The following is a 23033-nucleotide window of genomic DNA, read 5'->3' as shown; positions in this document are numbered from 1 at the left end:
TGCAGAGTCGGGCTGACTTCAGAGGCATTTAAAATATGGTGGGCTGGACCTGATTCTGGGGAGTGGAAAGGGATGAGGGGGTCTGAGGGGTGAGAACTAGAGGGCCTAACCGGCTTTAATATAACTGGGCCGAAGTACTAGGGAACCTAGGTAGGCCTTCTAATCAGCCTACCTCGGCACTCGCCTGCCTCTGTGGCTGCCTCCGAATTGCTTCCAGTGTCATCGAGCAAGACTTGATCGCACCCCTGCCTCCCCAGAGCTAAAATAGTGGGTGTGGGGGCTATTTATATGGAGACAGGTATGCCAAGTCGGGACATTTCCCAACTTGAGCTTCCCACCTCATTAGTGAAAAGCTGGTCCTTGGTGTGCTTCGTATGCACATGCTTCTGATAATAAGTCAGCCAATTGTTCTACATAAAAATTCAGTATTGAACCCTTAATAGATTTCCTGAACAAAATCAAGTCATCCGTAATGGGGGGGTTTTAACCCTCAGGGGCAGATGTGCTGAGCGTAGGTAAAAACTTAAAATTTTTCAAACCGGACTCCAACTCGCCCATTTGCAGTTTTAATAGAAAGGGGTCCTATAGCAATTAATCAACCCACTCACAGGAGGCAGGTCAGTCACTAAGGAGGTAATGTGCCTCCATTTTAGCTGCATTTTACTTCCGGCATTCTGGAAATCCTGGAGGTGACAAGCATTGGAATCATGAGGTAATGCACTCACTGAACTGGTTGTGGGCCAGGTGATGCTTGAGTGCTTCCTCCAGGCCTGGCAAACTTACTCCACAAAATCAGAGCCTGATGATTAACCAACCCACCCCAGTGATACTTCATCCATCCGTGACACCCCGTACATGGTCATATTCCTGTAAAGACTGTCTATTTCCACTTCTAACATTAACCACCTCTAGCTTTGCCCATCAATTGATGAAACTATTAACCATGCTTTTGTCATCTCCAGATTCAACTGCTTCAATGCTCCCATCTTCCAGGGCACATCCAAAGCTTATGCTATACCTTACTGAGTCCCACTCAGCTATCACCCTTGTCCTTGCTGGTTCCCGAATCCCCAACAGCTCTGATTTAATATTCACATCCTCATATTTAAATCTTTTAATGGCCTTGTCTCTCCTATCTCTGCAACCTCCTCCAGTCTACAAACTTTCTCAGGACTCTGCATTCTTCTGACTATGATGTATTTTGTATTTCCCATAATTCCTCACCCCTTCATCTCCCATCCAGCCCTTCACCTCACCATTGCTGGTTGTGTTTAAATTGTCCAGGTCCAGCTCCCTGGAATGTTCTTCCTAAACCTCTCCACTTCCCTCACCTTTTAAAACCTCTCTTAAAACCTACTTCTTTGACCATTCCCCTAATATCTCCTTCTTTGGCATGACATTCATTTTCTGTCTAATCACACCTTCCCAAAGTGCCTTAGGTTGTTGTTCAACATTAACGACCAAATACATGCTGTTTTTGTACACTTAACATAGATATCTGAATAAATTTGATCTAATCTGTGCCTTGTTCATAGCCTTCATTTGTTAAGATTGATGTTTACAATTGATTTAACACATTTGCCTTTCCTTTATATCCCGTGATACTTCTCACCTATTTTTCCCTTAAATAACCTACCTGGTCATGTTGATAGCTTTCGTGCCTGAAATAGCTAACACAATTGGTCCCGCTATTCTGACTTGCAGATAGTGCATCATGATAAATGGTTCCTAATAAGTATTTGAAAGTACAATCATGTGTTAAATAAATGTACACCCTGAGTTTAACTTTTGAAGGATAAATTTCAGACTTTCAAACTGCTGTTGAGAGTGCATATCAGAATTCAGATAGATTTTCATCCATTAAATGCAATGTTGATCAACTCTGAATTCCTAGTGTGTGCCTCCAGCAGGCTAGGTTCCCTGCACCAATTCATAAAATGTACATGGACAATCTGCAGAATTTCATTGTAAAATAAAAGACCAATCTATCATTGCCTGAGGGTCAAGCAGATAATTTGTTTATTGGCCAGCTGTGCAATACATAGAGCAAGCTAAAAATGCTCTGAGAATCTGATGTAATATTTCTCAATATTCAATTTCTTCATCTGCAGACTATAATTACTCTGATTCAAACCTATGTGCAAAAAAATGCATTGAACCAGATTTTTAAAAACATATACAGTTCTTGGGATGTTCTTGTGGGTGATGCTGTCAAGGTATTATTAACTGCCCATTTCTAGTTGCCCTGAGTCAGCCACACAGCATTGGGTTGGAGCACCATGTAGGCCAGACTGGATGGGAATGGCAAACTCCTTCCCCTGAAGGACATTAGTGAACCTGTTTGTAAATCTGGCAGATTTCATGGCAGATTTTCTGATGTTAGCCCATAAACTGAGAGGTTTATTGAGTTCAATTTATCAACTTGCTATGGTGGGATTTAGACCCGTCCCCAAACCACTGGACCACTATATCCATCTAATGCAATGGCTTAAGAGTTGATTTGGATTCATCAACTTTGCTATGTTTAAACTCAGATTGTTGAAGTATCACAAAGAGTCTGAATCCAGAATAGTAGGGGAAAGTTGGACCTGCAACGGTTTTAAGGTTGACTGAGGGAAAGGCTGGATGTTGTTGTGTTGGCAGATACTGGGCGGAATCTTATCAGCCCCAGAGGCTTCAGAGATGGTGTAGGTTGGGGGGGGAAGGAGAAATTTGGAAAGTCGCATGGGAGGTTGGCTCCTTGGCATGTTTTCATCTCCTTGCACTTTTGCTGAAGGTGGGCTTACAGAGGCAGTGGCTACCATCCAGCAGCCAACTGTATCCTACCAGAGTGTGATTGGGAACCCTTCCCCTGCTTAGTTACGGCAGCAATTTGAGATTGCCTCCCAACGGCAGGCCGGAGGGCCCTCGGTGCCTTCTCTCACTGGCCCAATGTATGAGATGTAGGTATCAAAAGGCTGCAGTCAATAATCCTTCCATTGAAGGTGTTTTTCCTCTGCATGGATGGTCATAAGAGCTGTGGATGAGGGGCCAGCTTCTTAATTGGCCACCTTACTTAAGATTCTCCTGTTGGCACGCCTCTAACCCGTGCAGAATTGGGACCCAAAAAGGGTCCTGAATTGTGATTATAGGCAATGTTGGTAAGATACCACCTACTGCGAGCTGTAGGTTACCGAGCTGAAATTTCCAAATAACTCCAGAGACAGGCAAAAGACCACAATCTAAGGGTATATGACACCAGTTCAGACTATAAAGAAACTGTCCCTTTGGAGCTGTCGTCTTTCGTGAGAATTCTAACAACTCTCATCTCTTTTGACACCATTCAAACCTAGGAATTGTAGATGCTGATCCAAATCCATCAAAATACCTCCTCATTCAGTATACAGGGATAACCTGGAGTCAGGAGTACGCAATACTCATTAACCCTTATGTAAACATATTCAAGTATAATCATGAGTATACCTAACCCATTGAGTTCCTCATACATACCACTGTTTAAAAGTTGTGATTGATGATTTTGTTTGTGTGCTGGCCCAAGTACAGGTGGCAGTCAATGCCATGGGAAGCAACATTTACATTTGCTGACATGGCGATGTGCCATCGCTTCAGCTTTATCTTGATGTAGTTGAGTTCACTGTCAATACTGTCAAAGCTGTGGCTGCCACAGTAGCATCACTGCATGATAGCTGCAGCCTAAGACTCTGAACAGAGGATCAATTTTTACGTCAGCAAGAAGGATATTGAGGATTGCTCTTGATCCGCAAAGGGAATTTAAGAAGTCAGCATAGCGATCCTTCTCTTTCTTCAAGCATTTCATAGTCTTACGCATACAATTTTCATTTCAAATATTTAAACACTCTGCCTTAGGCAAGTTTTGCCTAAAGATATCAAGCAAAATAATACTCGAGGCTACAATGCAAGGTGCTGTTGAAATTCATATACATATTAACAAAACATTAAAAAAATCCGCTTAACTGAGTACACACCAAAACAGTGTTGAATGGTATATGTAAAACAGACAGTTGGAGCATTGGAGTTGCTCAACTGTTTTTGTAAAAAGGCACCATCTGAAAAGAGGGGTCCGATTGTTCTTGAACCATGTAGGGCAGAATTTTACGGCCCCATCGCGGCGGGGGCAGGGCCGTGTAATGCGGCGAGCCATTCAGAAGTCCATTGGCTTTGGCAGGATCGGAAAATCCCTCCGGTGAGAGAGGCCGTAAAATTCCGCCCGTCGTAATTGTAGTGTAAGTGGAGTCAGTGCAAATGCTAATGGTTTCTGTCCCAGAAGATCAATCGCTACCGTGTCACAATTTTGCACTTGTACATGTATCTGTATATGCTTTCAAATATGCATATAAAGAAGCCCTGGCCCCAAGAAATTCATACCTCTAGAAGTGGATTGAGCACACTCTGAAACGGTCAATATTGCCTTTGTTACTTTTGTATAATGAAGACATTACTTCTCTAGTGACAACTCACACAAGGAATTTTAATTAACCTGGTGCATTGTTTCATCATATTCTACAGTCCGAGACACACCTTAAGATATACCAAAGTATTTTATAAGGTATTTATGGGATTTAGACACAAGGTTTCGCACTCTTTTCGCGTGTCAAATCTGTTTCCGTTTCCTCCACAGCCACCATACCAGAACCGTCTGCAGCCCTTGTCTTTGGTATTAAAGAACCATTTTATGGTGTAATTGTGACAGTTTCCTTCTTCCTGATTCAGCGCACACAAACCTGAAAGAAAACAAATAACTGACAAGCTGGCGAAACACACAAAGCAGGAAAATCTGCATTAAAAGTTCTTTAATGTTACCATAATAACATCTGCATTTGTATGGCAGCATTTTATTCTGATTTCCACTTATTTATGAGTGCGCATTTAGAATAGGGTTCCTAATGAACTTAAGTGGGCAAATGATATTCCTTTAGGGATTTTGCACATGGCAATATCTTTTCTACCTCTGGATATCTCACCTTTATTGGAAAACTATGGTGAGAATTTTGGTAGAATGTGTTAACTCTGTACTACAGGCGAGTCTGCTTAGCCAGATGCTGGAGTATGCTGATGGTGTCCCTCTTCCTGGTTTTGGCAGGTTGACAATACATTAAAGATTGGCCAGCCTGATTAGGCTTCCATGATTCACAACTGGCTCAATTTTTTTCTTTTACTTAGGATTTTTTCCATATATTGTTTACAAGCCTTCATTATATCAAGCAGGTGATTGAATACTGCTGAACTTATATCAGCACATCAAACTTGCTTTATCAAACCACACATTATTCTGAAGCACAGTGCATGTCAGAAACTAAACTCTGAGATGAGGGCATGAAGTTACAGGCAAATGAGATAGGCAGCAAGAAAGAATCAATAACAAAACACTAAATATTTCCTGTAGCATCCCCTACAACAAATTTGAACTCGACAGCCTACAAATTAGACAAAAGCAAAATACAGCGGATGCTGGAAATCTGAAACAAAAACAGAAAATGCTGGAAAAACTCAGCAGGTCTGACAGCATCTGTGGAGAGAGAAAAACAAAGTTAATGTTTCGAGTCCGTAGAAGAAGGGTCATACGGACTCTGCGCAATGGCAATTTTCCAAGCCCTAAATGGCCTCCAAAGCTTCAACATGATGGACAAGAGGAAATGCTATGCATCTTGTGGTAAAGAAACCATCAACTCACCATAAAATGTAAGATATGATTGGCACAAATAATTATTGAAGAGTGCATTTATGGTGCCAGTATTACATAGCTGCAAAGTGGTTTCCAGTGAAAGCATAATTCCAGAGTCAGGTCCCAAACAGATTCAGAAATGGAGAAGTGTGAAAACCGGAGGCTATCTCAGGGTGCTTGTGCTTAGCAATAGGCACTGTCAACATCGAGTGTCGAGCGAAATTGCATTTTTTCATTTAACTCCTTGGGAAGTCTTTGGAGTTCCTGGACACTTTATAAATTTATTCAGAACCTTTATGGGCGGAGTTTTCTGCACCCACTGAAGTTGGGGGTGTTCAGCAGCGTGTGCGGACAATATGGGGAGGAATCCAAAAATCATTTTCACAATGTCGTGAAATCAGTTTGCGATTGCCCGCTTAGCCTGTCGAAGGCAGGTCACGTTCTCGCCATCGAACATCAGGAACCTCACAGTAATACATCTTTATAAGGCCAGCCCACGGGGGTCATTCCTCCAGGCTGGATTGTCCACCCACGTTGGCGTGATTGCACACTGATATGTTTCACAACAGCATATATAAGGCGTACACTTGAAAGGATGCACTTTGAGGGGAACTCAGAGGTGAGTGCACAATAATGTTGTGCAGTGGTCTCGAGGGTCGCCTGCTGGGCTTCAAGGTTGAAGCCACTTGGTGGGGAGAAGCAAGGGCTGCCCTGCGGTTGAGGCAACCTGATGGGAGGGGGTGGGGGGCAAAAGCTGCCTGCGGTTGAGGGGACTTGGGGGTGTGGGGGCAAGGGGTTCCCTGCGGTTGAATGTGGTGCACAGGCACGTGCAGGGTGGGGGGGTAGGGAAGCAGGCATGCATCAGGGAAACCTTGTGTAAAGTGACCATTCCTCTGCAGCTGAGACAGTTCAGACGCACCACATTGACATACATGGAGTCGGGCCTCTAGCTTATCTGCCCGCTCAAGGAACGCAGAAGCATCAAAGTGTCACCAAGTGCTCCAGAACTTTTCACCCCTCGGGCACAGACTGTAAATTAATGAGCATTTTCGCGGACTGTAGAACAGTTGGACAACTGCGCATGTTGTACAATCTCCTTGCTAAAACTGGCCATGGAGCAGTCACTGGTGGAGGCACTCGCAGCCCCTTGCCCAATTTGGACCAGTTTCCCCCATGGTTCAAGCTAACAGTGCAGCCTTGCAGTGTGAGTTAGGAGAATGCCTGCGCCTGAGCTGAGAGCACAGCATGCAGTCCAATGGGCAAAGCTGCTGGCAATTGGTCAGGTGGAGTGGGGCGGAGGGAGTGGGGCGGAGGAAGCGGGGCTTCGGGCAGACATACAAACTCTGGCCATCCAAGTGGTGCCCAGCACTCACCGGGATGCGTTTAGAAGCCTTCAGACTTAACCAAGAGAGGTTCTTAGTACACCCATGCTAACCCACATGTCTCTCTCTTTCACCCTGCAGGAGGAGTAGATCAGGAGCATGGAGCCAGGTGAACTAGCTGTATGCCTTGTGGCACACAGAGGTTGAAGATGATGGAGAAGAGACCGGCAGAGACGTCTGGCTGTGCAGAGGGAGGAGCAGGACCCTAAGGAAGAAGGTACGGCTGGGGCTCCCACACACACCACTGAAGAGCCACAGTGAGCCATCACTTGTCAGCACTTAGCTAGACCCAGTGTCTTTGGACACCGCCTTTCATTCCTGCAGATGACCGACAGCCTGTGTCACCAAAGACTGCGCATGTCTAGGAAACTGGTTGCTCGCATCTGCAGCTGCTGCAGGATTTGGTGCCACAGGGACATGGAGGGCATCCACTGCCCGTAGCCGTGAAAGTGACAGTGGCACTCAATTTTTATGCCAGTGGCTCTCATCAGGGCTCTACAAGTGACCTCTGTGAGATATCACAAGCTTCCACCCACAAATGCATCCATGAGCTCACGGACACCATCTTCATGAGGGCACACAACTTTGTACATTTCGCCCGGGATCAGGAAAGCCAGGGTACAAGAGCACTGGGATTTGTCCAAATCTCAGGTTTCCCATAGGTGCAGGGTGCCATTGACTGCACTTACGTGGCTCTCAGGTCTACATTGGAACAAGTGGTCAACTATGTCAACTGCAAGGGCTTGCATTTGCTGAATGTGCAGGTTGTGTGTGACCACCACAAGCGCACCTTACAGGTCTACGGACAGTTTACAGAGACTGTGCACGGCTCCTACATTCTCAGTGGGTCACAGATCCCTGACATTTTCCAGGTTACATAGAGGCTGCAGGGATGTCTCCTCAGGGACAAGGTCTACCCGCAGAGGATGTGGCTGAAGACACCCGTGTGACAACCTCAGACTGCAGCAGAGTGAAGGTATAATGAGGCTCATGCTGCAACTCGCAGCTTGGTGAAGCAAACCATCGGGATGCTGAAAATGAGGTTCCGGTGCCTGGACCAGTCTGGTGGAGCCCTGCAATACAGTCCACAGAGGTTGTCACACATCGTCGTCACCTGCTGTGCCCTTTACAACCTGGTGCTGTAACGGGGAGAGGAGCTGGCTGAGGAGGAGATGGGGGGGCTGGAGGTCTTGTCTGATAAGGTGGGCGTAGACGGGGATTAGGGTGAGGAGGTCCTCGATGGCAATGAGGCCCTCACAGTGGCACGTCCAGGCAGACACACACGGGACGCCCTCATAACTGCTAGATTTGTGGAGGATGATAATGACATACAGTGAGGAGACTCCATAGATCCTCACATTGCATCTGTGAACATTTGACTCCAGTCTGGCTTATGGTAGCGCACATATGCTCTGTGATAATGCTGCTGTTGTGGAGACACAGTGGAGGCCCTAATAGTCGCTCGATTGCAGGAGGATGATGACGACATACAGTGAGGATACTCCATAGATCTTCACATAGCCTCTGAGAATGTCTGACTCCTGTCTGGCCGAGGGCAGCTCGCTTGCGCTCTGTGATCAGGGTCATATCATAGAGACGCAGCCATGAAACTTTAAAAGCATCTGATCCTTTATCAGCCTTCAGCACCCAATCCCTTCAGGAGCACAGTGTCACTGGTCACAGATGATGAAGAGATGAGGGCCAGACCCACCTTAAACATGAGGGCACAGAGAGAATGATGGAACTCTGTGAATGTCTGCCCGCGACATTCTGGCAGTAATAACAAGCACCATCAACGTGGGGTGGTGAAGGCATTAGTACTGTGTCTAGGGAGTGAGAGGCCGGACCAGCACTATGGTCTGAAGGTTACACACTGTACAGGGGAGAGGCCCTGGACTGAGGCACCTGCCTTTATCTTGTGCGGAAAGGTTTCACATCTGTGTGACACGAATACTGCTCATCAGAATAAGCGGCCGTAGGCAGGGAGACATTGTTGAGAATTTATTTATAATTGTGAACATTATGTAAAAGTGATTAACACCCGTGCCCAGGCTGTGCAACTACATTACCCAACATTCTTGACCTTGTGCTATGTCTTGGTGCTCCCCAGACATCCACAGTGGAGGTGGAGGCAGCCTGATGACTGCTACGCCCTGTCTGTGATGACCTTGGTGGGTGTTGTTTGGACAGCAAAGACCTTGCCTGCTTTCGGGGTCCTGCTGTGTGGCAGTGGCACTCTCCTCGACCTGTGGAGCAGGAGCTGCTGGGGTCACATGAAGAGGGGATTCTGGCCGGACACTCCCGGAGTCACCTGGGTGGATGGGTCCAGGCTGTGCATCTGCTGATCCTCCTCCCTGTGGGTGCCCAAGGGCCCCTGGCTGACTCCTTGTAGAGAAGGGGAAGCTGGAGTGAGATTGAGCTGCCCGGCACCCCTGTCACGTACACACTGTTGGAAGCCAACTATGGCATCAGCGATGGAGTTCAGTCTGACAACAGTGCAGGAAAGACGTCCTGGACAAAGATCTCCATGGGCGGCTGCCATCCTACCAGTGTTGGCCTCAGTGCGTTGGCATGCCAGCTCTATCACCTCAGAATAAAGTTGCACGGACTCCTCCATCGTGGAGGAGTGCAGCGTACATCCCTTCCTGATGTTCCTGAGCTTGCCTTTGCAGCTCCAGCAACTGTGACATGACCGAGTCCAGAGGCTCATCATCTGACTCTGACTCAGCAAATTTCTGGCCTACAGCAGTCCTCCAAGTGCCAGACACCTGGGAAGTCCCTGCCACCACTGCCTGCTGTGGAACAGAAAGTGTGATGTGCTCACCAGATTGTGACACCGAGGCTACTCTAAAGCGAGGTCCCACCAAGGTGTGTGTCTCTGCGCTAGTGGAGGGTATGGATGACGCTTTGACGGGACTTCAAGGAGGGTGCCTCCAGATTCTCATCTTGATTGGAGGCCCTGGGTTGTGGATTCCATCAGCTGTTTTCCAGATGTGCCTGTGAAAGCAAGGGGAGATAATTAGTGTATGGCAGTGGCCTGTGAAACAGGACACATCGCTCACAGCTTGGAAGTCTGATGGATGTTGCACTGCTGGATCCTCACTTGGTAGAGCACCGCTGTCCTTACCATCAGCACAGGAACGGTCCAGACCCTCGCCAGCCAGCTGGATGGCTCTCTTTTCAAAGTCTGTGAGGACCTTGATTTCAGGCATTCCTCCACTGGTCTGTGACCTCCCCCTGTTGTTGTGTGCCAACTTGTCCTGCATGAATAGAAATAGAGAGAATGTAAGCAGGATGCCTGCCAGGCCAGATGACAAGTATAAAAGCAAAAAACTGTGGATGCTGGAAATCCAAAGCAAAAACAAAAATACCTGGAAAAACTCAGCAGGTCTGGCAGCATCTGTGGAGAGGAGCACAGTTAATGTTTCGAGTCCGCATGACTCTTCAACAGAACTCATGATAAGTATGCCTGGCATGTGTGGGTGGTGAGTGGTCCCATGGACAGGATAAGGACAATGAAGTTGTGTATGAGAGAGTGAATGGTGATATCCCTTGAACTGGCAGTGAGTGAGATCCCTGTGGATGTGTGATGGGTTTGTGAGTGTGTGAGTTGAGAGTGATGAGAAGAGTGACTTACCCTGGCGGTATGGAGGAGATCATTCATCCTCTTGTGGCACTGGGTGCCTGTCCTCTTTTGCAGGGCATTGGCGCTGACCACCGCTGCCACTGCCTCTCTAGCTAGATTGGTAATGTTGCTGCGCATCCTGCAGCCAGAGCAGGGGGTGGATGACATCACTGCGAGCCTCCACTGCATCCAAAAGGCGCCCGAGGATTAAACCTGGGGGCTCCAGTCTTTTTGCCTTTTGGGGCTATTTCTTCCGTGCTGGAAACACTGAGAGCTGTGCGTGCTGCACTTTAAATATGGCGCCTGGCGTGATGAAGCGATGAGGTGATGACACCATTAAAACAGCGCTTTTCCCAGGAATGCATAATTAATGTGGCAGGCTTGTGAAGATAGAGCATGAGAAGCCACCACTGCAGCCAATGGGTAAAACATCATTTTTCCTGCCCACTGCCTCACTTAGTGCAAATCTGGGATGATTCTGCCCTCTGTCTTGAAAAGGTGATGGTGCATCAAAGCACTAAAAAAGTCAAAGCTTGGCATAAAGCCCTGGGCAAAATTAATATGCATGCAGAGGGTTCTCTTGGTGCCCAGAGTGTTGCCTCCAGCCTGAGGCATGACTGAATGCTGGCGACAGAGAAATCCAACCTGCAAACAACCGTCTGACAGTGGGGTGAGGGGAGCCCTGTGTAAGCATCGCCTAAAATCAACCATGGCAACCATGGTTCAGTTGGCAGCGTTCTCATCTCTGAGTCAGAAGGTTGTGGGTTGAACTCTTAGTCCAGATCTTAAGCACAAAAATCAAAGCTGGCACTCCAGTGCAGTACTGAGAATGTATATGTACACAAGTCATTAAAGGTGGCAGGGCCAGTAGTGGGAGTTGTTTCTAAAGCATCCAGTATTCTAGGCTTCATTAATAGGGGCCGAGAGTACAAGGGCAGGGAGGTTATGATGAACTTATGTAAGACACAGGTTAGTCCTCAGTTGGAGTATTGTGTACAGTTCTGGGCACCACACTATAGGATGGATGTGAACGCATTGGAGAGAGTGCAGAAGAGGTTTACGAGAATGGTTCCAGGGATGAGACTCTTCAGTTATGAGGAAAGATTGGAGAAGTCGAGGCTGTTCTCCTTGGAGAGGAGAAGGATGAGAAGAGACTTGATAGAAGTTTTCAAAATAATGAGGGGCCTGGACAGAGTAGATAGGGGGAAACAGTTCCCGCTCATAAACAGATTGAGAACCAGAGGGCACAGTTTTAAAGTATTTAGCAAAAGAAGCAAATGCGAGGTGAGAAAAAGCTTTTTCACACAGCGAGTAGTTCGGGTTCGGAATGCACTGCCTGGAAGTGTGGTGGAGGCAGGTTCAATTGAGGCATTCAAGGGGGCATTGGATGATTATGTAAATAGAAACAAGGTGCAGGGTTACGGGGGAAAAGCAGGAGATTGGTAGTTAAAATGCTCAGAGAGCTGGTGCAGATACAATGGGCCGAATGGCCTCCTTCTACACCACGACAATTCTGTGATTCTGAGAGAGTGTTACAATGTTGGAGGCTCTGTTTTTCAGATAAGATGTTAAACTGAGGGCCAGTCTGCCCTCTCAGGTGAATGTAAAAGATCCCACAGCACGATTTTGAAGAAGAACAGGAGAGTCATCCCTGGTGTCCTGGCTTATATTTATCCCTAAATCATTATGACAAAAAGAATTGTCTGAACATTATCACATTGTTGTTTGTGAGAGCTTGCTGTGCACATATTAGCTACAGCATTTTCTACATGACAACAGTGGCTACACGTCAAAAGTACTTTAAAAGTAAAGCCCTCTGGTGTTTATGAAAGACACTATGTAAATGTCTTTCTTTTTCTTTCAATCATAAAAAAACTATGGTCAGAATTTTTCAGGCTCTTTGAGGATCAGCAAGGATGCTGGAAGACTGGCAACATGGCACAAGAAGGAGTCAGGGGTGCCCGAGACCTGACCCTCCTTTACGGCCACTACACGACCAATGGAAGGCCATCCGACCACGACTCCCATGCCTAAGTCTCCACTGCTAACACAGGAACCAGCTCCTCCCTGACCACCGCTCCCCCAACCACTGCGGCCTGCCAGCCTGGTCCAGCTTCCTTAACCCCACTTATGTTTCTTCAAGGATGCCAGGCCATTGAGGCGCCCTCGCCCTGCAGCTGTAGAGTCAGAAATGGCTACCGCTAGTGGTGGCACTGCTGAGGACTGGCAGCTCTTGGGGATGGGCCACTTAATTGGCCGCCGCTGGCAATGTGCCTCCCTGGGTCTTACTGCCAGCTGAAGTGGGCTTTTGCCTCCTGCTTTCACAAAATTTATATTTCATATATTTCTCTTCACCTACCATAATTGTTGGTGTAACTCTGGGGTTCCTCAATATCTTCCGTAGTAACCACGCTGTAATGAAGGGGAAAGGCTTTAGCAACTAGAAAAGTTCCTTCTAACAATTTTAACAACAGACAGCAGTTATCTATAAAACATACAGCTCTAAATTAAAATATGATTTTGTTTCTGCTTCTTTTACTGCCTCCTGAGGTTTTATTCCTCTGCATGCCTTCACGAGACCCGGAGGGGGATAGCTGTTGATCCCAGCTGTAAAATAAAGAAAAGAACATCTTTAAATGGAATGAAGTTTCTTGGTTATAAAAGCCTCAAATTTCTGTGGAAGTTCCTCCAATCTGCTGCCCTAACTTTGGCGGAAGATAGTGTGTTTCCAGAATTTTCACTGCAGTTGTGATGGAAGAGTGGAAAAATCCCACAGAAAGTTACCCCAAAATATTTTAGTTGTTAAATAACTGACCAATTAATAGAATCACATCTTTCAAGGACCACAGCAAAACATCAAATCTATGAGAGAACTTTTTTTACACAAAAAATTCAAAACATTATTAACATTATTTAAAATAGTCATTAGATAGGCCTTCATTCTTGAGCTTAGCAAAACACTGGCCATCTCTGGGAATATTTTCCTCTCTTGCTAAGAAATAACATTTTCTGCTTTTTTTTTTGTGTGAAGATTTGACTGTCCACCATTCAAAGTTTACCCCCATGATCTTTTTGGAATCGCAGAGAGCTCAACTATAGCATAATGTTGACAAAGGAGTAGAAATTGGACTTTGTTGCTTCTGGTTTGAAGATGCCTAAAAACTTTCTGATTCAAAATTGGATCAGGCCATTTTTCAGAGTGGGTTGTTAGTGGGAGTTTCATCTTCTATTTCAAAGACTCTCGGACAAACCAGGAAATGACAAGACTATTCTCCTTATTGTTGCCAAATTATTAAGTCCGTGCCTTCTGCTGGACAACAGCACTTGTGGAAGGATGGCAGAGTGAGGCTTCCACCTGGATGTTATCCTCATTGTGGTCAGGGATCCAGGTCATGTCATTAAACATGGTGGACTCCCTATCTGTTGCCTGGAAGCCCACACAGGAACAGTTGGATAATGGCTGCAGCAGGCCCCTGTGGTTTTTGTCTTGTCAAATTGGACCAGTGTCCTTGCAGGAGAGCTGGCTGTCAGCCACCCAGAGACTGCTCTGGGGGAACAGAAAACCATCCCTACCATTCAGATGGATTTAGCATCAGTTTGCGACCTTTTCAAAGACACTTTGGGCTACAAATTGGATTTCTCTATTGTGTTGTTATAATGATATAATCCCTTGGGTTTAAGTACTGCACGAGACACAAGGCACCAATTGCTCATAAGGGAGCAGGTAAACATGAAGTGGGTTCATTTATTAAGACTAGGCACATGAGAACAGTTATACATAGGATAAAGCTTGAAGGCATCAGAGCTGTGCATGCGCTCAGCTCAATGCAAAAGTGAAACTAAGACTGGATCGCATGACACATTTCCCTTCTACTGATGTCATTCTGATATCCCTTAAAGGCATATTACAACATGCCCCTCTTTTTGAACGCATGATCGTGATCCACAGTTACTCCGGGCCCACGATTACCCTGCATCCAGTCCCATTGAGGCAGGTAGCATGCAAACCTCCTGCTATCTCCTCATTTCAGCCCAGTGCAGAATGTGCTGCCAATTGACTGCATGCTCAGCAGGGGACAAAGCTGCATGCATGGTTAGCATGTGTTTCAGTTAATCTGCATCCCTTAAAGCTGCACTCATTATAAGGAAGCTGCTGCACACCGTACAGCAACTGCTGCAAGGACAATCACTTCAAATGGAGCAACAACCGATGTGAGAGAGTTCCCAGGTTTTCCCATGTGGCGTTTGATGCATTAGTACAAGAGTTTGAAAGGTGGAGAGATGCAGCGTTTCTGCAGGGAGCCAGGAGACTCACAAGACGAACCCTGAGGAGGGAATGAGAGGAGGTGGCTAGGGTGGACAGTTCCTACAGTCTGGACCTGAGGACTTGACAGTAGTGTTGCAAGAAGTTCAATGAGCTCACATAGGTAGTCAAGTTCATTGAATGCATCTTCACAGGTCATCCCCTACCCAATGCATGACCAACCTCTCATGCTGCACAATGCACCATGCCCCCATCACTCACACTTAGGCAAACAGGACTCAAGCCTAACATTCAGATATTCCACCTTACCTTTGCACACCTATTAATGCTGCCAGCTTCACACCCGCATCTTGTTGCTTCCACAGACCTGCAGTTATTCATCCATGACAAGGACATCACCCAAACACAATCACTGACTTTCTTTTCTTTTGCAGGACAGGGCACCCATAACAGGGGTAACAGACCAGAATGCGTGAGGTGCAGGTGCACCTATGTCAGCTGAACCCTCTGGAGCAGACGTTGCTCCTCATCATGGGGATGGCTGTGACAGAATCCATTACATCCAGTGTCGCCAAGAACATTCAGGATGTCAGTATGTTCCTGCCTTCTGCTCCTTATCAAATCCCACCTCACCTTCCTTTTGCCTCTGGCATGAAATGAAAGCTGCAGATAGTGTGATCATGGACCTCTTGCTTTCAACCCAACTTCATCTCCCTTAACCCCCGACCCATCCCCCACATGCTCCCACCACCCAACTTCTGCATTTATGCTTTCAGATACCCAACAACTGGTTCTGGTTTTTGATAAAGTCCCCCAAAGGAGATTGATTAGCAAAATAAAAGCACATGGGATAGGAGGCAATATACTGGCTTGGATTAAGGATTGACTAACAGGCAGAAAACACAGTGTAGGGATAACGGGTCATTCTCACGTTGGCAGGCTATGACTAGTGGGGTGCCGTAAGATCAGTGCTTGGGCCCCAGCTGTTTACAATATATATCAATGATTTGGATGTGGGGACCATATGTAATATTTCCAAGTTCGCGGATGATACAAAGCTGGGCGGGAATGTGTGTTTTGAGGAAGGTGTAAAGCAGCTACAGGAGGATTTGGACAGGCTTAGTGAGTGGGCAAGAACATGGCAGATGGAATACAATGTGGAGAAATGTGAGGATATCCACTTTGGGAAGAGGCGCAGATGTGCAGAATAATTCCTAAATAGTAAGAGATTAGAAAGTGTAGATGTACAAAGGGACCTGGGTGTCCTTGTCCATAAGTCACTGAAAGCTAACGTGCAGGTGCAGCAGGCAATTAGGAAGGCTAATGGAATGTTAGCCTTTATCACAAGAGGATTTGAGTACAGGAGTAGTGAAGTCTTCTTCAATTGTATAGAGGCTTGGTTAGATAACACCTGGGGCAGGGTTTTCAGTTCAGCGGGCACCTGCGATTGGTCCAGGAGTGGCCAGGGGAAGGCTTAGCAATGCGGGGGGTGTGAGTGGGAGGAGGGCAAGCACTGAAGACAGCACAGGCGCCGGGGAGCACAGAATGAAAGCTCCCTGAAGGCAAAGAGCTGCCTCAGGTAGCTGAAGAATTTAAATGCAAAAAATAAAGATTTTTAAAATACTCAGCACATCTGTTCCTCTTCCCAAAGTGGATAACCTCACATTTCTCCACATTGTATTCCATCTGCCATGTTCTTGCTCATTCACTAAGCCTGTCCAAATCCTCCTGTAGCTGCTATTATATTTGGTCCCCACAACCAAATCATTAAAGATTTTAAAAATCACGCATCAGAATCAGTCACCGGGACATATAGATGATGAAAATTCTGCCCAAGCATTTTTATTTTTTTAAATTAATATCGGAAACCTCACCCTGCCCGTGGATGCGGTTTTCTGTAAAATTCAAAGGCCACCTGACCGATTTGCCTGCCTGCCAAGCTAGCCCAGAATGCAGCTGATTATGCCAAGGTAGTGCCACCTGAAGCTGGGCCTCAAGCCCCAGAACTGCATAGGAACATAGGAACAGGAATAGTCCAGTTAAGCCTCAAGCCTCTTCTGCCATTCAATGAGATCATGGTTGATCTGCAACATAACTCCATATACCTACCTTTAATTCCATATTCCTTAATGCCAAAAATCTATCAATTTCAATTTTGAAATTAATAATTGATCTAGCATCAATTAGCATATGTGGAAGAGAGTTCCAAACCTGCACCACCCTTTGCATGTAGCAATGTTTCCTAAATACACTTCTGAAGAGTCTGGCTCTAATTTTCAGACTATGCCCCCTAGTCTTAGACTCCCCAATCATCAGAAATAGTTTCTCTCTTTCTACCCATTCTGTTCCCCTATATATCTTGGAGACTTTGATCAATTTGTGCCATAATCTTTTAAATTCCAGGGAATACAAATAATTTGTGCAATCTCACCTCATAACTTAACCCTTTGGAGTCCAGGTATCATTCTGGTAAACTTATGCTGCACTTTCTCCCAGGCCAATATAGCTTTCCTAAAGCATGGTGCCCAGAACTGTTCATGTTACTCCAGGCATGGTTCAACCAAGGCTTTGTATAGATGAAGTTATATGAATAAAAAATAACGTTCAACAAAATAATGAATAAAAATAATTCATTAGATTGTTACTGCACTTACTTGCCAGGTTTTTGAGAAAAGCCACTGAAAACTTTTGTGCATATTCCATTTCAGCCTCCAGGACTCTGTCCAGTTGAACTAAATGTTGATCAAAAGGAAAACTGACAAACTCCTCCAGGACTGTGACATTAGTTACCTCCCCAAGGGCCAGTGCAAACATTGTGAAACCTTTACATTTGGCTTCTCGTGATATTTCCAGTAATTTCTTCTCATCAATGATTGTTCTCCCTGAAAATATCGTAAAGATAACCTTGTAAGTTTGCAGCTTTGTGAGATTTGAAAAGAAATTCTTCAAGCTCCATTCAATGGCGCTGCCAATGCCAGTGGAGCCGTCCAGCTGACTGAATGAGTCTTGGATGTGTCTCTTCTTCAAAGTTTTTGTGGTGTAGTCCAGAACTCCAAACTCCAGGTTAAATGGATCTTTCCCATATTGTGGTTTGTAACTTGATGTGTGTTGTACCAGAGCCACCCGAGGATGAAGATCAGAGGCTTTTGGTTCTGTAGAACTTAGAAATGTGTTAACCATTGAGGTTAAGAAATGCTGAACCGTTTCTGATTCTGTTGATTCCATTTGCTGTAAGTCACCAACAACAAAGGCCATGTCCAGGTTTACTGGTAGAGGGGATGGCTGGGCACCTCCGAGGCACAAGTCATATGGTTCACACTGATCTGTAAAAGAAAATATTTCTTTATTTTCTTTTTGTAACTTTTCCTCAATGAATTCATTAAAACACAACTAGTTTGGCTTCATATTATGAACTGATGTAGCTCCAGAGTCATGTTACATCACCGCTCTGGGGTGAAGCAGAGTGAAACTCCCTGGAGGAGGGCATCTCATGATGCTTCACTCTTGAGACAAGTTGGGGACTAACTATAAATTTACATTTCAGCTTCTTAGTGTTGGTGCAAAACAATTTGCTTTACAGCAATTCTAAGGATGCATACTAAGCTATCAAAAAGCAGCTTGTTCCTCGCAATAACGCAATTTACATTTATATGATGTTATGTTCCTTTGGTTTTCACATCAAAATCTTGAAGCACTTTTTGCAATTACCTTTTTGGAAGGGCCCTGATCAGTTTTAGGTGTTTAAATGGAACCCAGCAATACCCTTACAAACGCCCTGGAAATACTTGCCAGTTATTCTGCTTTTAGGTGCTATATGGGACTGTGAATGCATATGTAAAAAGGCAGACTGAATTTGCTTTTAGCATCCCATCTGACGCGCAGCACCTCCAGCTATACAATTCTCTCTCAGTGCAACACTGGGAGCACTTTGCGACATTATATACTCTCGTTTGGGTATATAAATCCTCATTTGAGGTTTGAACATAGAAACCTCTAACCCAGACGTTACCAATCACCCACAAAAAGATAGTCGATGACTAACCACAGAAACTAGGAAATTTCAAGGATCTGACCTCTGATGCTGATTTAGTTGATCTTAGCTCGGGCAATGATACAGGTGTCACAACTGATTGACGTCCCGCTGGAACAAGGGGGTGGAAATCATTCAGAGTTTCTGCTTTAGGTTATTTCTCAGGAAAGGAGATGTATGTGCATGTTAAGGCAAGACATTATCAGGCCCAAATACAGTGCCTTATGAGAGATGCCTGCCAAGGCAAAGTGTTAGAGAGTGGCAACGCCCTGTGAGAATGTACTTCCACAAGTTGATGCCTTAAGGAGGGGAGCGAAGAAATATTGTAGGGGAAGGAGGAAAAAACTCCCTCATAGGTTAGAAAAGAAGATAAAGGTCTGGCCTTGATGATATTTTATATTATCTTACTTTTTTTTAAGCCATTTAAAAGTCATTCAAAACATTACTTCCCTTTCTATGGTTGATGGGCGCAGACTAAAGTATGTCCAGTTCTACAGGATCTAACTGCCCCTGAAAGCAATAATGATCTGAAAACAGAAGCTGTAGCAATAATATGTAAAATGGCCCCCATTGCGAGAAAGGTTATCACAGAAAAATATATTCCCTTTTCTCTTTATGGTCGGTGATTGACCCCATTTATATTTACAGAGTTTTAGTTTTTATTTCAGAACTCCTGCGATGCGTTTACCTGCAACTGAGAAAGGCAGCAGGTGGGCCTATAAAATCTGACACCGTGCCATCAGCAGCATGCCCACCACCAGCCCACCCATCCCCACCCCACCCAGATTTTACAAGCGGCGGGTGTGGCGTTGGGTATGTTGCCCACCTGTAGCCCAGTTGAGGCTCTTAAGTGGGAAATCAATGGCCACTTGAAGGCCTCATCCTGCCGCTGCTCAGGTTTAATGGACGGCAGGAAAGTGCTGCTGGTCAGTGAAATGGAGGAGTGCATCCTTTCTAGGTCCCCAGTGCCTATCTGAGGACCACTCCACCCCACAATCACAGTTTTCCCTCTCTGCATTCACCCTTGCCCCTGCCCACTCCAACATGCACCCCCTCCCCCCCCTTGCTGGGGTCTGCCAACCTGGCCCTGGCAAGATCACGGACTTAACTGGAGGTCTGGTCCATCGCTGAACGCCTCCTTATTGTCCTCAGTGCCATACAGTCAGCGGCCTCCATACTCGGCGGCGCTGCCGGTGCTGCAGAGCTGCTGGTCTCCAATTGGCCAGCAGCTCTATCGGGCGGGACTGAGGGCGGAAGCCTCGCTTCATCGTAATTAGAGGCCTGTTGGCCGCAAAATTAAAGCAGGGCCAAGGGGAGGCGGACAAGTAATCCCAACTTTGAATGAAAATTATTTCAAATACTCCGCAGCGTTTAATGAGTATAAGTTCATTTTAAAATCATACCAAAGCACAGTGTGCACAAGAGGAATCTGTGTAACAACTCTTCGGAGGCTTGTTGCTGACGTGGCAGTACAATCACTTGAGCTGCGGTTTCAACATCGACCTTGGTTAAATGAATTGAAAGAAATGCAAAATTCAGAAACAACAATCTGCAAACATTAACGTTTTGAAAGTGGTATTAATAAAAATAATTTTCTATGGTCTGTCAGAAAATCATAGGCTAATTATAGCAGGAGGTCATAAAGTCCAAGGCACTGCAGCTAATTATTTAATGCAGCTGATACATATTGGCCTAAAATAAATAATTGGAAAATAAAGTACAGTGATTAGTTAGTCAACCTATCAACAAACAGTTTTACATCGATGTAAGACATTACTTTAAGGAGAAATGGAATCCTTACATCAAGTGGAGCAATTCCTATTCTCTAAAAGGCCTTCTTCAGACACCATGGACATAGTACAAAAGAGTGAGATCTCTTACAGCAAACTCAGTGGCTTGAGTCTAGAGTTCTGCTAATATTAGAGGTCTTTACACTATCAGCCATTCAACTGCATTCACCTGAGCCATTTAACTGCATATTGGCCAATGTCCTTCAGAGAAGGGAATCTTCCAAACCTACCCATTCTGACTTCAGTTACACTCTATATGGTCCACTCTTAATGCCCTATGATATAGAATTGAGACCTCAGTTAGCAGAGACTTTCGATAAGGTCAGATCATTGCCTTACCCTTTAAAATTCAAGTCTGCCACAAGTAGAAGGTGTCTATTAGGAAACTAAATAGCTTATGCAGCATGAAACAACACAAACATTGTTTTAAATTTATTGGTTATGTTTCATATAGGTGGAAGTAAAGGTATAGGGCTGAATTTAACAGGTGGGGTGGTTCTCACCCCACTGCCGGAAGATTCAGTAGGGAATGCATTCCCACTGATGCTGGCCACCCCTCAGCCATTTAATGCTCTGAGGAAAAGAGAGGAGGTCCCGTCTCAAGGAACTGCTGGCCAATCAGATTGGCCAGCAGCTCTGGAGGGCCAGCAGTGCCACCTGGAGTGGTGGTCACTGCTGGGATTACATCTAGTCCCCAGATTCTAAGTCCCAGCACCAAAATGGAAGTAAGTACTGAGGGTGTTCCGGCTGCAGTGGAAGGAGAGGCCCCGGCTGGGGTGGGGAAGAGAGAGAGGGGGTTTGGGGCCTTGATGGAGAGGCTGGGGTGGGGAAGGAGCACCTGGGGGGGTGGGGTGGGGGAGACAAAGATCTTGCAGGGAGCACCCGATTTGGAAAGGGGGTCAGTGAGGGTGATGTCTCCCCACCTTGCTGCTGGAGGCCCGAGCAGGGTAATCTGCTAGGCTTCCCCTCACCCCATTCCTGACCTCCCGTCGGCCTCAGGAAGCGGCCCTTAAGTGGCCAGTAATCAGCCACTTAACAGTCCCCACTGGAGAGTGAGGGAGGATTGCCCTAGGCCTCGCCCATGCCCCGTAAAATTGAGGACTGGCCAGGGGCTAATGGGAGGGCAGCTAAAAGGCCACACAGGTAATTTTACAGGCCCCCTACCTGCAAACCTTTCTCTGCCTTCTTTCTCAGCTGCAGGTGGCTCATAAAACGCATTGCAGCAATTCTGCCCATAGTTGCTATTCTTCACCTTACATAGTTATGCAACAGTTTCGAATGCATATCTTTCTAGGTAAGACTGAACTCAATGATGTATAAAAGATAGCTAAACCAGTAGACAAGAGTATTCTAGTATATGTAGTGTGCTTGGATTTTCAGGAATGAGGGTTGATTTGTCTCAATGGATTAAATATTTGACTTGTAACAGAAGAGAGAGAGGTGATAAATGATAAATGTTCTGTCAGGGAAAATGCAAACAGGTGATATTTCACAAAGATGTATTGTACTCATAATCAATCTGATGACACAAAGCCTTCTCGATAGAAAGGAGATAAATTATTTTCCAAGGCTTAGGCGCATCATGTAGATCATTTGGTATGGTAAATAGATTTTAATTTGTTAAGGTTTAGGGTAAAAGTCGAATGTGAAGATATTTAAGTGGAGGGGAGTTAATTTTATTGAGTTGAAGAGATCTGGCCCAGGTGGGTTAAAATCCAAGTTTGGCAGATAAAACAGTAAATGAACAATCGGAGGTTTACAAGGAGGAAGTGGTTTGGATACGGATAAATATCAGATTCTCAGCTGAACCAAGCTGAATAGATGGGGAGAACTGAAAAAAGAAATAAGGGGAAAAGAGAGTGTATAATAACATGTTATCAGGTAACTAAAAAGGCTACTAACGAGTCCTTTATAATCATGTATGTAGTAAAAGGATAGTCAAAGGAAAGGTGGGGCTGATAAGGGACCAAACAGGGGATTTTCTTATGGAGGCAGAGGGCATGGCTGAGGTACTACTTGTGTACTTTACATCTGTCTTCATTGAAGGGGAGGATTCTGCGAATGCCAATTGGCTAAATAAGAGAAAGGGTGATGGTTGGTCCAATTAATGTTGCATATGGACTTTCAAAAGTTGTTTGATAAAGTGCTGCATTTGTAAAATTGGAGACTTTGGCAGTGGCTTTGTGGAAACAAAGTTAGCTAAATGAAAGAAAGCAGAGAGTAATGGTATGTAGTTGTTCCTCAGACAGGAGGAACTTG

The 23033-nt window shown here is 45.5% G+C and overlaps 1 protein-coding gene across 2 annotated transcripts in view; it reads right to left on the bottom strand.

Moving 5' to 3' along the window:
* Positions 1–4540: 4540 nt before the first annotated feature.
* LOC144679091 (collagen alpha-6(VI) chain-like) overlaps positions 4541–23033 on the bottom strand; it is a 140273-nt gene continuing 121780 nt past the window's right edge. For both annotated transcript variants that reach the window (XM_078539382.1, XM_078539383.1), the window contains exons 29-33: positions 20388–20487; positions 17609–18277; positions 13189–13297; positions 13050–13102; positions 4541–4742 (exon numbers count right to left, since the gene is read on the bottom strand). In XM_078539382.1, the coding sequence (XP_078395508.1) occupies positions 4561–4742; positions 13050–13102; positions 13189–13297; positions 17609–18277; positions 20388–20487 (1113 nt within the window). In that variant the 3' untranslated portion in view covers positions 4541–4560. The remainder of the gene's footprint in view (positions 4743–13049; positions 13103–13188; positions 13298–17608; positions 18278–20387; positions 20488–23033) is intronic.

Source organism: Cetorhinus maximus, chromosome 3 (assembly GCF_964194155.1).
Source record: "Cetorhinus maximus chromosome 3, sCetMax3.hap1.1, whole genome shotgun sequence".
In the NCBI taxonomy this organism is placed as follows: domain Eukaryota; kingdom Metazoa; phylum Chordata; class Chondrichthyes; order Lamniformes; family Cetorhinidae; genus Cetorhinus; species Cetorhinus maximus.
Note: the sequence above shows the minus strand (reverse complement) of the source record. Positions and strands in the feature narration are given on the sequence as shown.